Below are 13,539 nucleotides of genomic sequence, written 5' to 3'. Positions count from 1 at the left end.
CCTTAAGTCTCCCTAACAAATGATGCTAACCGTTAAATTGATGGCTTGCAAACTGATAAATGGCAAAGGGTCCACATTAGATACGAAACATTCCTGCAAAGGGATGTCTAATTGCTCTGTTACATCCGAAGTTCTGAGGCTTTCAATGATTAAAAGCCTACCACTCTAATTTCAGAACAAAGTTATCACCAAGGAGATCTAAAGTATACAAAAGGATATACATTGGTTGTCCCATGGTGAATGCAATATCGCATTTGCAAATCCACGTATCCGCAATCCCATTTTGAGGCCATCCATGATCCAAGAAAACTCCAACTGGTTTCTTAAACCACTGTCTGAAAAAACGGGTTCTTCAAAATTATATTTGAAGTAGGGGCATTTCTTATCTGGAAATTGGTGGAAAAAAAAATAAAAGAATAGAAAATAAAGAAAAACTAATCTAGCCATGGGGTTCTCTTAGAAGCATGTTAAACAAAAAGTACATCCAGAGGTGCGTGTTAAAAGAAAATGAAAAAAAAAATCATGAGTGAATGGGTGGTTCCAGGTTTCACTTCATTTTATAAATAGACGGGCAACCTGAAAATGGAGAGAAATGCAGACAGAGCAGCCCAAATGACTGAGGCAATTTGACCGGCGCGGTTACCCGAATAAAGAAATGTAGCAAATCAGCAGCCATGAAAACACTTTGAAAAAACCCTCTCCTTTGTCTTTGTGTCTTCCCTCCTTCCTAGAAAATCCCTTTTCCAAATCTGTTCCTCTCATTAAACACGGTCCAGAAAAGATGGTTAAGATCACCCTATAGATTTTTTATTAAAAAACCATAAATGAGGGGGGTAAGATTGAAATTATATGGCTTTAATGGGTGCCTTTGTTAAAAGCATAAAGGAGGGGGAAGGATTGAAAATATGTGAGTTGAATAGGTGCATTTGTTAAAAAAAGTCAAAAAAAGTGATGTGTAATTCTCATATAATTTTCAAAAAAATCAAAAAATAACCATAAAAGAGGGGTAAGATTGAAATTATATGGCTTTAATGGGTGCCTTTGTTAAAAGCATAAAGGAGGGGGTAGGATTGAAAATATGTGAGTTGAATGGGTGCATTTGTTAAAAAAAGTCAAAAAAAGTGCTGTGTAATTCTCATATAATTTTCAAAAAAATCAAAAAATTCTCTTCTTTTCCTCCCAGCTTATAGTAGTAGATACTATACACTACAACAAAAAAGGTTTTTAGCAGTGGTCATAACCGCTGCTAAAAGTGGCCAAAACCGCTGCTATTACTTTTAGCAGCGGTTATACAACTGCTACTAATTATCTCGTCGCTGTATTTTTTAGCAGCAGTTATGACCGCTGCTACATTTGGTTTGTAGACATCGAAGTTCATCAATATAGCAGCAGTATTGTATCTTTTAGCAGCGGTCAGGACCGCTACTAAAAGTGATATTTAAAAAAAATATATATATAATTCTAGAAATCCCCAAAATAAGGGTATAATACAGAATCTGGCTTAAGTGTACAATACATAACCTGCTTTAGACTATAGTACCTTTACACAGATAAACATTACATTCACAAAATTAAACAAAAACTAAAACATATCCATCCAAAAATGTTACTGATTAGATTGAAAAACCTTGATGTATTAGCTTTTCTGAAACCCCAATGTTAAACTGATTAGATTGAACTCTTTGATTTTCTCTTTGATGTGTGATCAAGCCCATGCCATCAACTTCTAAAAACAGCCCGGCCTTGGAGATCAAAGGTGACCTTAACTTTTCATCAATGGTAGATGGAGATAAAGCTAAAACTTGTTGGTCGAACGCTTTCCGATATTACAGCAACACCCAAAACCTCAAAGGAAATTCCTTTAGCACTGCTGAATACCAAATCCATCAAAATGAATAGACAATAAGAAATAAGCATATAAAAGTACTTCCTAAATTCCCACTTTCTAGAAATGGTCAGGAAACTTACCAAAAAAATGTTGTGGAACTCCTCTAGTAGAGTTATAACAATGGCTTGAGCGTGGTTAGCTACTGCCGCAGCTTGCAAAAGTTGAACAGAACCATCCCCTTCTCTGATTTGTGAGGAGCCACAATTTGCATCATCTTAAGTATCCTGAACTCAGAAGAATGGGAAACATAAGTCAAAAGGCAATTAGATGAAATGGAAGGGGAAGAGAGAACATGATCACTAATGAGAGAACGCAACTTTGATCAGACACAGTATCCTACAACATAATATAACCGTATCATACAGTTAATATCTTTGTTTTCACTTGAGAAATGAAAATTTTATTTACAAAGAAAAAAGACAACATAATTTCAGGAGGAGGATAGACTGCATGATAAATAACTTGTTTGCGTCACACAAAACATGATTGAATGACAATTCCACACCTCTGGCCAAATCCAATACTTCATCAGTGACAAGCTACTATCGACCCACATGGCCTCCTCAAAACCCATCAACAATGTAAGCTAATCTCTTCAAAACCATTATTTCATCAACAATATTAGATTTTTGGCTAGATTTTCATCGAAACTCCATAATTCTTCCAAAAGTACAGGAGTCTCACCTTCATTTGAGTCTTTGATCTGGTCCAAAATATTTCAACCCAAATTTGCTGGATTGAAGTACCTTGTTTCATTCCAAAAGGACAGGACAATCGAGCTGAATGTAACAACAATGGAGGTTCATTCATAATCCAAAAGAACACAATAAGTAAAGGTTCTCCAAATATGCATGTCCTGAGCATAGGACTTGTTTGACTTGGTTACAAAACTACCAGACAACATTTCCTCACCCATAAACAAGCCATGGAAGAGTGACAAACAAAAACAACACCTCTTAACACTCCTTTAGGAGGCCAGTCAAAAGAGAGAAAAAAACACTCCTTTAGCAGTCTAACAGCACCCATATATCCATATCCATCAAAACAGTTTAGGAGAAACTTTAGGAACCTTCCACACCAAAGATACATCCTCAAGCTTAAAAAATACAGGAAACCAAACAAAAAGGGTCATTAAAGTAGCTATAAAGGAGAACTCACAGCCCTCAAGGTCCTCAATCAAATAAGATGAAAACACTTCCATGATGACAGACGCCATCCAAGTACACTAAACAAAGTATGCGACCATGAGACACACATACCATGTGATAAGTAATGGCTCATCCAAATTGTTCTGGACATTCACAACCACATTCCAGTTTGTGGCCACATTGACAATGGGTCCAGGAAATTGCTTATTAATTCCAATCACCTGCAATTATGAATAATGTTAATCAATATTATATACTACGGCAAAAAGTTCACCTGAAAATGAATATTGCTAGGAATGGAGAGAAAAGGGATATATTGGTGGTTGAATCAGTTAGGGAGGCTTCAATACTGCTATCCATCACAAAAAGATGAAAGAAGTTAAAAGAAAAAAGAAAAGAAGAAGAAAAGAAACGTTTCAGGTTCACTTGTTCGACCAAGCCAAGTCTAGGAAAACCTTAGCCGGGTCGACTTGCTTAGGCATCAACAAGTCATGAATTGACCCATGGGCTTTTAGAATACTTGTAGGTTCAAGTACAGGGCTTACCATTTTACATATCTCGTCTCTTGATACTTGTTTTTTTTTTTTTTATTGGTATGTCTTGATACTTGTTGATAAGTGATGGATGACTTGTATGACTTCACAAGAATGTCAATTGCTTCAGTAGCCGTTTTGGTCCCTACCCCGTCAATTGCTTCAGTAGCCGTTTTGGTCCCTATCCCTTGCTCAATGTCCTAATAAAAAAACAAGGATTTGAATAGGATTTCTTTAAGAGATGATAATAGCTACTAAAACATGAGTTTTTATATGATGAAGAGCCGTATAAAGCAGTATTGGAGATCCCATCCTTCATATTTGATCCAACAGCAGCTCACTTTTTGCCTCAAAAAGTGAGCTGCTGTTGGATCAAAATATCAAGGATGGGATCTCCAACGTACTCCAATACTGCTTTATACGGCTCTTCATCATATAAAAACTCAATCCTAAAACATAAATATGTGAAAGAAAAAAGCCTCCTAACCTGATCGAAGTCTTTATTGATTGTTCTAAGGTAGTGATCACAAGGGCTCCTCAGTAATGGACATGGGAAGCCATTCAATGCAAAAAACTACAGCAAATCAAATCCAAAGCATCTTTAATTAGTTCATTTACGCTCATTTGCTGTCAAAGCAGGGCCAAAATAAATTGCTGCTCATTTAATTATGGACTAAGGCTCCATTTCTTTTTGCGTAAAATGGACGTAAAACAAAATTTACACCCATTTTTTGTTGAAGTATAAATGAATAAATAACGCCAACTCTAACAAATTAAGCTTTCTAAGTAATTGGTTGTTTCATGTGGTATCAGAGCTAGGTTCAAAACCCAACAACTCCTTGATATTAAAATCCAACAGTCGAGCCAAAGGAAGAGGGGTCACATGTGAGGGGGGAGTGTTGATGTATAAATGATTAAATAAAACCAACTCTACAGCTTAAGCTTTTGGAGTATAGGTCACATTTTCTACTTAAAAAATATGTATAAAATTAGTTTACTCCCATTTTACGTCGAAAGAGCTTTGATTAACTAATTAGAACAAATATAGGGGTATCAATGATATATATATAACAACTCTAATGATTGATTTATGTATCAATTACCTCGTTGGCCGTTGAAGCAGGGCCGAAATAAACTGTTCGACCGGAAGAGAGATGGCAAAGATTATGGAAGAGCTCAAACACCTCACTACAAGGCTGATGGATGGATGCAAATGCTCAGCCTCCTCTATGCAAATGCTCAGCCTCCTCTTTTGTCCCCCACTAAGTCCTTTTGAGTCCCACCCTCCTATTCTAGTATTCGCCCCATCTTGCAACCCCATCTCGTTTATTGTCATCTCTGCTCTCTCCTTCTTCTCAGATTTCGACATTGAGTTCGGAAGCTTGAGCTGGGCGGAGTAGTATACAGCTTCTTTAACAGTTAGCGTCGTCATTAGAGCATCATCTTGAGTAACATAGCCCTGAATTAATGAAAAAAAACCCCTTGGTTAAAACTTGCAAAAGATAGTCAGTGAAAACATGATATAGAAGGATTAAGGATTATAAGTTGAATCGTTGTGTCAGCCACTCCGACTAAAACTCCACCAACGTATTAAAAAAAAGAGTCAACTCAGATGATTCAATGATTGATGTGGTCAGCTTTTCATTAGCTCCGGCGAGCTAATGAACTGACTTGGAAGGGAAAAACTCGGACTCAGACGAGAACTTGGCGAAGTAAAATTCGAGCCAACTTGGGTGGGTCAATAATTAACTATGAGAATTTTTAAATTAGTTGTATCAATCATCCATGGCCTACTTGGAAAAAGTCTCATGATGTGTTGAATGATATTACTATACATGTATTTATACGTCTCTGGTAATCTATATCAAACATTGAATGATGTACTAACCGAGGTTCCAAATGCCAGTGTCTGCTTTCGAACCGTCACCCATAAGTCCTCCCATGTAAAGAAAACGCCACACTCGTCCGAACCAGGCCCACTCGTGCCCCACTTAATGTGCCCCTTCTCTTCATGGCTTGGCATACTCACACATTCTACCTCTATTGAGCTCCTCATTTCGATATTGCCGTGTGATGGTGCTTATGATGGCGTGTTACAGATGGAGCTAATAGAAGGAGAAGCCATGCTAACTTGAGTAAAAACTAGCAAGCAACTTGTATGTGTGTGTGTGTGTGTGTGTGTGAGAGAGAGAGAGAGAGAGAGAGAGAGAGAGAGAGCGAGAGAGAGAGAGAGAAAGAGAGAGAGAGAGAGAGGATGACTTGAAGGACAAAATATGGTAGAATTTAAAGACATTTGAAATGGCTTTGCTACCAAAATATCATGAACTGTGTAACACGTTTTCGGTCATAATTAAGCCATAAAGGTGGGAAATACATGTATGATGTTGTGTGGCCGCATAGACAACCAGGGAAAAGAAGGGGAAAAAATAGATACTACAAAACAGATATATTTGAGAGAAATTGAAAGGCAATAAAATAAAGGCGCAACCCATTTCCAAGGGAAAAAAACCAGAATCTAATTCATCTACCTTATATCCAAGTTCAGCAGTCATTATGAAGCATAAAGATCAGAGTAGTAGCTTCCTGTTTTTGACGGACCATCGATGATTATTCTCCCTGACAGCTTTGGGGACGTCTCTAATATCGGCTGAACATCGGTGATAACTCGTTGATGCATTCATCAAACACCCGGTGTGCATAAAATAAAATCATATTCATATACATAAAAAATGAGTAGTAGAAAAAGAAAATTGACGAAAGAAATGGTTGAAAACCATTAGACGTAAAAAGGTAAACCCCCAAGAAATTCACAGATGCACAGAAATGATAACGGGTAAAAAGATCTATGACAAAGATGCCCAGACACATGCACATCTATAAATAAACATAGAAGGAAGCATTGTTTTTTTTTTTCTCTATAGAAATAGCACAGTTAAGTTTAAAGACGATTTTCTTTAAGGCATTTCATCGAGCAAATTGTGTGCACATGAACCATGTATATGAAGTAGGAGAAAGCCTCCACAAAACAAAGAACCCAAACCCTAGAAAATAATGAAAATCTTACCCAATTTCATCATTGCCATAACAGAGCATGGAATACAGAGGAATATCTGCAGAGCATGGAATACAGAGGAATATCTGTGAGAAAGAAAGAAAGTAAGAGAAAATAATAAGAAAAAAGAAGAAGAATGGTTTTACCCTATTTTTTGGACGATTGAAACACGGAGAAATCGATGGAGAGATGGAGAAATGGCTGTAGAGATGGAGAAATCGCTGGAGAGATGGAGATATCGCTGGAGAGATGGAGAAATCGTCGAAGGATGGTGGAGAAATCGAAGGAGTGGAGGGGAAAGAGGGTTTCGCACGGCTGGAGGGTTAGGGCACGATTTTTTTCTTTCGTGGAACAAAACATTTGTTTCGGCTTTTAACGCGTAGTCTATGGGATATCAACGATATACAGCAGCGGTTTATTGAAGACCGCATGCAAATGTTGACTTATAGGAGCGGTTTTCAAGACCGCTGGTAAGGGACCGCTGCTATAAAACGTATTTGTTGTAGTGCTAGTTGCACCCGTGCGATGCACGGGGCGAGGAAAAAAAATGCTTTAAAACTGTTTTAAAGCACCCTTAGAATATATATATATATATATATATATATATATATATATATATATATATATATATGAGAAAACTGTTTGTGCGCTTAAGCGCATGCAAAAATATGGTGCGCTGAAGGTTTCGTTTCAAGTGGTCCCACTAGCTAACGCGAAGAAAAACCCAAATGGCAGATTTCAAATAGAAAATGCCAAATGGCAGATTTCAAACCTTGAAGAAACCCAAATGGCAGATTTCAAACCCTCGTTTTTTTAAAAAGCTTGAAGAACCCCAAACAGTTGCAGATTCCCTCGTTTTTTAAAAAGGTTGAAGAAGAGACCAAAAGTTGCAGATGCACTCGTTTTTATAAGCTTGAAGAAAAACCCCTAATGCTCCGATGAATCGAAGAGGAAGCACATTTCGATGAATAGGAGAGATTCCAAACAATGAAGCGGCAAAGCAAGAGGAACGTTTCTGCCAAACCCAAATCGCAGATGCGCTCGTTTTGTAAAAAGCTTGAAGAAAAACCCAAATCAATTTGAGAAACCCAGATCGCAGACTCTCTCTCTCGTTTCATGCGCTCGTTTTGTAAGAAACCCAAATCAATTTGAAAAACCCAAATCGCAGAGCACAAAAACCCTCTTCTTCGCAGACCCCAAATCGCAGAGAACAAAAACCCTCTTCTTCGCAGACTCTCGTCTTCATGCGCACCATTGTTTTAAAAAATACCCAAATCGCAGAATCTCACTCTCCTCTTCATGCGCACCATTCTTTTCTAAAAAGCCCAAATCGCAGAGAAGAAAAACCCTCTTCTTCGCAGAGAAGAAAAACCCAAATCGAGGTGAGTTTGCCTTTTCAAAATTTATTCTGTAGCAATCACAGCGAAATCGGACTTTCTTCTCTGCGTTGGGCTGAAGCAAACCATCGAGGTATTTGGGTTTTTAACAAATCGATCGATTTGGGTTTTTTACGGAGCATCAAATCACCTCTCTTCTCTTCTCCCCCACGGCTACAGAGCATCGATCGAGGTGAGTTTTCCACAGAAATCTCTCCTTCGAGCTGAGTTTATTTTTTATTTTTTATTCTCTACCAATCACAGGAAGAAGAAAAACCCAAGTTTCGTTTTGAAAAAACTAGGGCTTTGCTGAGTTCTGAAGCTTAAATTTTTTTTACGGTTTCTCTACCCTTCTTGGTTGGATTTTTTTTTCAACATTTTCGTTTTTTCTGAACCTTAAAAAACTAGGGGTTTGCTGATTTCTTTGTAGGGGAAAAAAATAGGGGTTTTGTGTGTTTGAAAAATATGAGGTTTCTGTTTTGTATGGGAAAATCAGAGGTTTACTGTGATTGTTGATGGTGTTTTTCTGTGTGAAAAAAATAGGGGTTTACTGATTTCTGTGTAGGGGAAAATCCGATTGGTTCTAATAGGTTATTGATATCAGCTTCAATGCAAGAGCAATAGGAGAGGTGGATTTGAATAAGTGTGAGCCTTGGGATTTGCCATGTAAGCCTTCCATAGCTTATTTTTCTCTCTATTAAAATTTATTTGCCCATGTATTGGTTACTGTTTAATTGAATTCTAGTCCTAATTAGTGTTTTTTTTTCTTTTCAGATCGTTTTCTTATGTTCTGTTTTCTATGGTTATGAAGGGAGAGCAAAAATGGGAGAAAAAGAAGTGGTATTTTTTCTGTGTAAGAGATAGGAAATACCCAACTGGTTTGAGAACAAATAGGGCTACTGAGGCTGGCTATTGGAAAGCAACAGGAAAAGATAAGGAGATCTACAGAGGAAAGACATTGGTTGGGATGAAGAAAACACTTGTTTTTTACAAAGGGAGGGCTCCTAAAGGGGAAAAAACCAATTGGGTTATGCATGAGTATAGATTAGAGCGGAAATTTTCTTCATACAATCTTCCCAAGACAATGTTACTCATCTCAGTACACGAATTGCTGGAACACTGTAAGTGACCTTCCATATTTGTTGAATTTTTCCATTTAATATATTTCCATGTCCTTTCTTTACTTCGGCATTAGATCATGCTTATTTACCAGAGAAATGTCAATTCAATTTGAATTCTTACTAAGATATATTCCATAGCCAAAGAATATCATTGATAGTAGTTTATTCACAAATGAGAAATTGAACTCGGCCCAAACTCTAAGCTCCCAGATCAATAATTGACCAGTAGAATGAGCTGAACCATTACTAGAATACCTAATCATCATGGTAATGATAGATTGTGCTGGCTTTAGACCAAGTTGCTTTTGCTTGAAGGTGCGAACGAGAATTCTGACTCTTGGACTTGGAGGAGGATTCTCATTAGAGAATAGCTGCTTTTTTTTCTTAATGGTGTAGATATTAGCCTCCTTCTAGGTGAACCTTCATAAAATAAAATATTTTTAAGCTCCTCTTCATCTAAATCATTCTCAAATTCTGCATTAAACGACCGTGTTTAATCATTATCATTCATGTCCCATTGTTCTACATTCATGGAATGATGTCTATCTCAATAGATTTAATTTATATTAATCCATTTTCCTCTATTTGTTCTCCCTCGACCAATCTTCTCATGATCCTCATTAGAATTGTTTCGAATAGATGGAAGAGCACAATGAGATTGCTTTTTTTCTTCAGCCAGTTTGTTTTGATCATCCAGCATATGATTTTGAGTATCTTCAGCGGAAACATTTTCAATTTCTTCCACAACTTGAAAGCTATCCCAAGAAGAAGTACTCTTATATTCTTTGAGAGCTTTAGAACTTGTTCTATCTTGATTTTCTTAATCACTCTAGACTTTCATGACTGGAAGATTCTGTTTTGGGTTTGTGGCTATCTTTTGAGTCTGGTAGTTATTATTGCAATGGGCCTTCTTTGCCCTCCACTTAAGCTGCTCAGAAAAGGCCCAAAGTCAATTCCATGGCTGAATGCTTTGCAAAGGTTTTAGGATGATGGCTTTCAGTCATGTTTAATAGGTGTAGTAACTATTCTTATATTCTTCGAGAGCTTTAGAACTAGCTCTATCTTGATTTTCTTAATCACTCTAGACTTTCATGACTGGAAGATTCTGTTTTGGGTTTGTGATAATCTTTTGAGTCTAGTAGTTATTCTTGCAATGGGGCCTTCTTTGCCCTCCACTTAAGCTGCGCAGAAAAGGCCCAAAGTCAATTCCATGGCTGAATGCTTTGCAAAGGTTTTAGGATGATGGCTTTCAGTCATGTTTAATAGGTGTAATAACTATTCTTTTGGAAACCCAACTCCACCTGTTACTTCAACACAAGTTCTAGCAAATGTGAGTTGAGTTTCTTCAGATGTTTGTGCAGATATCTGAATACAATGGCTTCCCAATGACATTAGCTATCTTTCTAATTGATTTTTTTAGGCAAAAATACCCAAAACTTTAGAACGATGCATTTCTAGAGTGATGTTTGGTGTTTAATTTCTCAACACCACGGGTCTACCACCAAAGAACAGCATACAAGTTTCAAGAACACTAAACCAGTCTTTGCTCAAATCGAATTTGAAAAGAGAGACCATATTTGATTCCAAAAATATAAAAATTACCCTTCAGCTATCATATTTTTTTCTTCTAATAATAGCTTACTGAGAAGCAACAAGGATGTTTCCCGAGACAATAGTCCATATCGTGTGTTGCTCCACTTGATTGAATTGTCCAATCTCGTCATTAGCAAATAAAACCATGCTATAGTGTGACATACATTAAGATTGCTTGTTTAGTATATTCAATTCCAACTTGACTGTTATGTGCAGCGGTTATCTTGCACCAGAGTATGCATTGCGTGGTCAATTGACCACGAAGGCTGATATATACAGCTTTGGGGTCCTTTTACTTGAAATAGTTAGTGGCAGAAGTAGTGGAAGGTCAAGCTGGTCAGGGTTGCAGAAAGATCTCTTGGAATGGGTCAGTTTTCCTTGCATTTTAACATATTTTGTAGCACTTGAAATCTATGGTGGCTTCTTTGCAATAATATGATGATCTTGATCTGCTTCTTTCATTATGCTGGACTTCTATTTTTTCTTCTGGGATTAGAATTAGTTTTATCTCTAGCATTTGAATTTTGAAACACATTCAGGCTAGATCGTAAAATTTTGGAGGAAACAAAACAATGCTGATATTTCTATCAGTGAAAAAGGCTAATATAACATTTTGGCTGAATTTTGTTGGAAATGTGGCCTTGGTCAACCATGGGTTAGTTCCCTATGATCACCGTGCAAATGACTATATATGGTCACATGATCCAAACTGTATGTGCCCCACAGACATATATTATGGTGCATCCACAGTGAGGTCCACCATTGGGACACTCATCTGCCCATAATCGACATGTATGCGGTGGTGATAGGTGACTGACCTACATGCTTTAGTCATAAGTGACCCAAGGCTACCTCTTTATGAGTGTTAAAAGGTCATGTGCTTAGCTTTTGATGCATAACAACTCAATTAAAGAAAAGGTGTCCTGCTTAACTTTTTTTTAGTTTACATTGTTTTCTAGGAATCTTCCAGTGTCTTGCCCATGGTTCTCATTTCTTCATTTCAAGGGGATGAGTTGACCTCTGAAATCTGAAAACCATCTGATTTCCATTCTTTAAACAGTTTTTGCCGCACTTGTATTTAGATGAAAATTTCATAAAACTTGTGTCTCCAAGTGGTGAGAAGTGGTTAAAAATCAGGAAACAAAAAACTCTACTCAAAATAGGATTGACTTTTTCCTGATTTTTAGCTATTTCTCACTCTCATCTCAATCCTGCTCTCTCAAATCTCTCTTCTCCTACTCACCCTACTCCTCTCAACACTTGCAGACACTAATTTATCATGAAAACAAATCCAGGCTGGCAGACTTGGCCTAAGTTTTTAATGTCATTCGAACAAACTTTTGGGAGTTATGCTACTTCTAGGGAATCAAAATATTGAATTTGAGGCCAAAAATCACAGTGCTCCTCTCTCAAAGTATTCTGATGCTTGCATTGGTGTAATACCTTTCCTTTTTTAACTTTGAAGGTTGGATTTACAGGCGTGGCAGCTCTACGAAGAAGGGAGACTGTTAGAACTGGTGGACCCAGAGCTAGAACAATACCCAGAAGAAGAAGCCCTTAGATATTTGAAAGTAGCCCTTTTCTGCACTCAGGGTTCAGCCCAACGACGGCCTTCGATGTCCCAGGCTATAGCTATGCTCTCAAAGCAGTCTCGCCTCAATGAGAAGGTACTGACCCCACCAGGGGTCATTCATGACTTGGTGAGAACTGGAGAAGGCATGAAAACCACAAGCTCCAGCAATTCGCCAGCACTACCCCTTTAATCGGATCGGAACTTGCTAACTATGGACCCCACTGGTCCATTTTGATATGGGCCAGCTAGTTTCTCTGAGATGATCCTCTGCTGGAATTGCATATAGTTTGGAATCACCTGTGGATACCCAACAGAATTCAATAAAACCGCTAACTAAGTGTTCTTCGCATTTTGAGAAATTATACAGTCGTTTAATACTGATTGGAGAGGAAATTGAGATATGGGTATGGTTTAAAGCTGTAAAACAAGGATCATAACAGAGAGAAAAACAAATGGGTATGGTTAATTTTTGTCCCATTCTATGCACCAGTTATGATATCACACTTGGGTTGGAAAAATAAGTGCGAAAAAAGTGCAGTTTCTGCAAGGGGAAAATGTCAATGAAAGTTTCTGTTCTATTCATTTTTTTTAACTGAACTCGAAAATCTGGTTGAAGTTTCCTTTTATTATATTCCTTGTTTGAGAGTACAAAAACAAATTTGAAGGGAAATGTGATCTCTGTTCTCTTTGTTGGAAGATAGAAATTATATTTGAGTTTGTGAATGTTATCAGGTAAATAATGAAGCAACTAGCCACCAAATTATAAAACTAGCCTTTTAAATAAATAAAAATTTCATCGAGGATGAAGAGAAATAGAGAAAATCTAGATCATCAATGCAATGGGCCTTAGAGTGGATAAAACATTTACTAGTTGGACACAATCCTAACCATCCAATTAAATTAAGCCTGGAGATTGTTAGAATTTGGACAGAGATTATCTATCAATCAATTATGATCATCCTACCATAGAGATTGCAAGGTGGGCCCTATTAGCAGTAGCCCATATCAACAAATTGCAGGGTCATAACATGTGGGCCCACCGGATCAAACCGTACGGATGCCCAATTCAAGGGAGCTGCACCATAATACGGTGGAACTTAGTTGAAAGGCAACTTTTATTAACGTACAAAGCTACTTACAAACACCCATGCGATTGAAGTGAATGACCAAAATACCCTTGCTTCATTAAAGAGATAAGCAGGTTATTTTGGTCAATTCACGTTCAAGGTAGCGAATTATCCTACAGTGGGTGCGA

The 13,539-nt window shown here is 37.5% G+C and overlaps 1 protein-coding gene, 1 long non-coding RNA gene and 1 pseudogene across 2 annotated transcripts; 1 reads left to right on the top strand and 2 right to left on the bottom strand.

Moving 5' to 3' along the window:
* Positions 1-1,658: 1,658 nt before the first annotated feature.
* Positions 1,659-2,451, bottom strand: LOC143849902 (uncharacterized). Its single transcript, XR_013235901.1, has 3 exons — positions 2,394-2,451; positions 1,969-2,112; positions 1,659-1,867 (listed from the first exon to the last, which is right to left on the bottom strand). It is a non-coding gene; the product is annotated as an uncharacterized LOC143849902 (long non-coding RNA).
* Positions 2,452-3,171: 720 nt separating this feature from the next.
* Positions 3,172-6,253, bottom strand: LOC143849407 (ABC transporter G family member 1-like). The gene is made up of 5 exons (XM_077358412.1): positions 6,098-6,253; positions 4,673-5,028; positions 4,057-4,143; positions 3,582-3,769; positions 3,172-3,257 (listed from the first exon to the last, which is right to left on the bottom strand). Exons 1-3 carry the CDS (start codon positions 6,119-6,121, stop codon positions 4,131-4,133), a joined length of 393 nt encoding a protein of 130 aa, XP_077214527.1. The 5' UTR covers positions 6,122-6,253; the 3' UTR covers positions 3,172-3,257; positions 3,582-3,769; positions 4,057-4,130.
* A 4,666-nt stretch (positions 6,254-10,919) lies between these two features.
* On the top strand, positions 10,920-12,474 carry LOC143850561 (cold-responsive protein kinase 1 pseudogene; annotated as a pseudogene).
* The last annotated feature ends 1,065 nt before the right edge of the window (positions 12,475-13,539 follow it).

The sequence above is a fragment of the Tasmannia lanceolata genome, unplaced genomic scaffold (genome assembly GCF_043159265.1).
Source record: "Tasmannia lanceolata isolate RefF3 unplaced genomic scaffold, GAP_Taslan_0.1 ptg000018l, whole genome shotgun sequence".
NCBI classification, from domain to species: Eukaryota; Viridiplantae; Streptophyta; class Magnoliopsida; order Canellales; family Winteraceae; genus Tasmannia; species Tasmannia lanceolata.
This window is presented reverse-complemented; position numbering and strand designations above follow the sequence as displayed.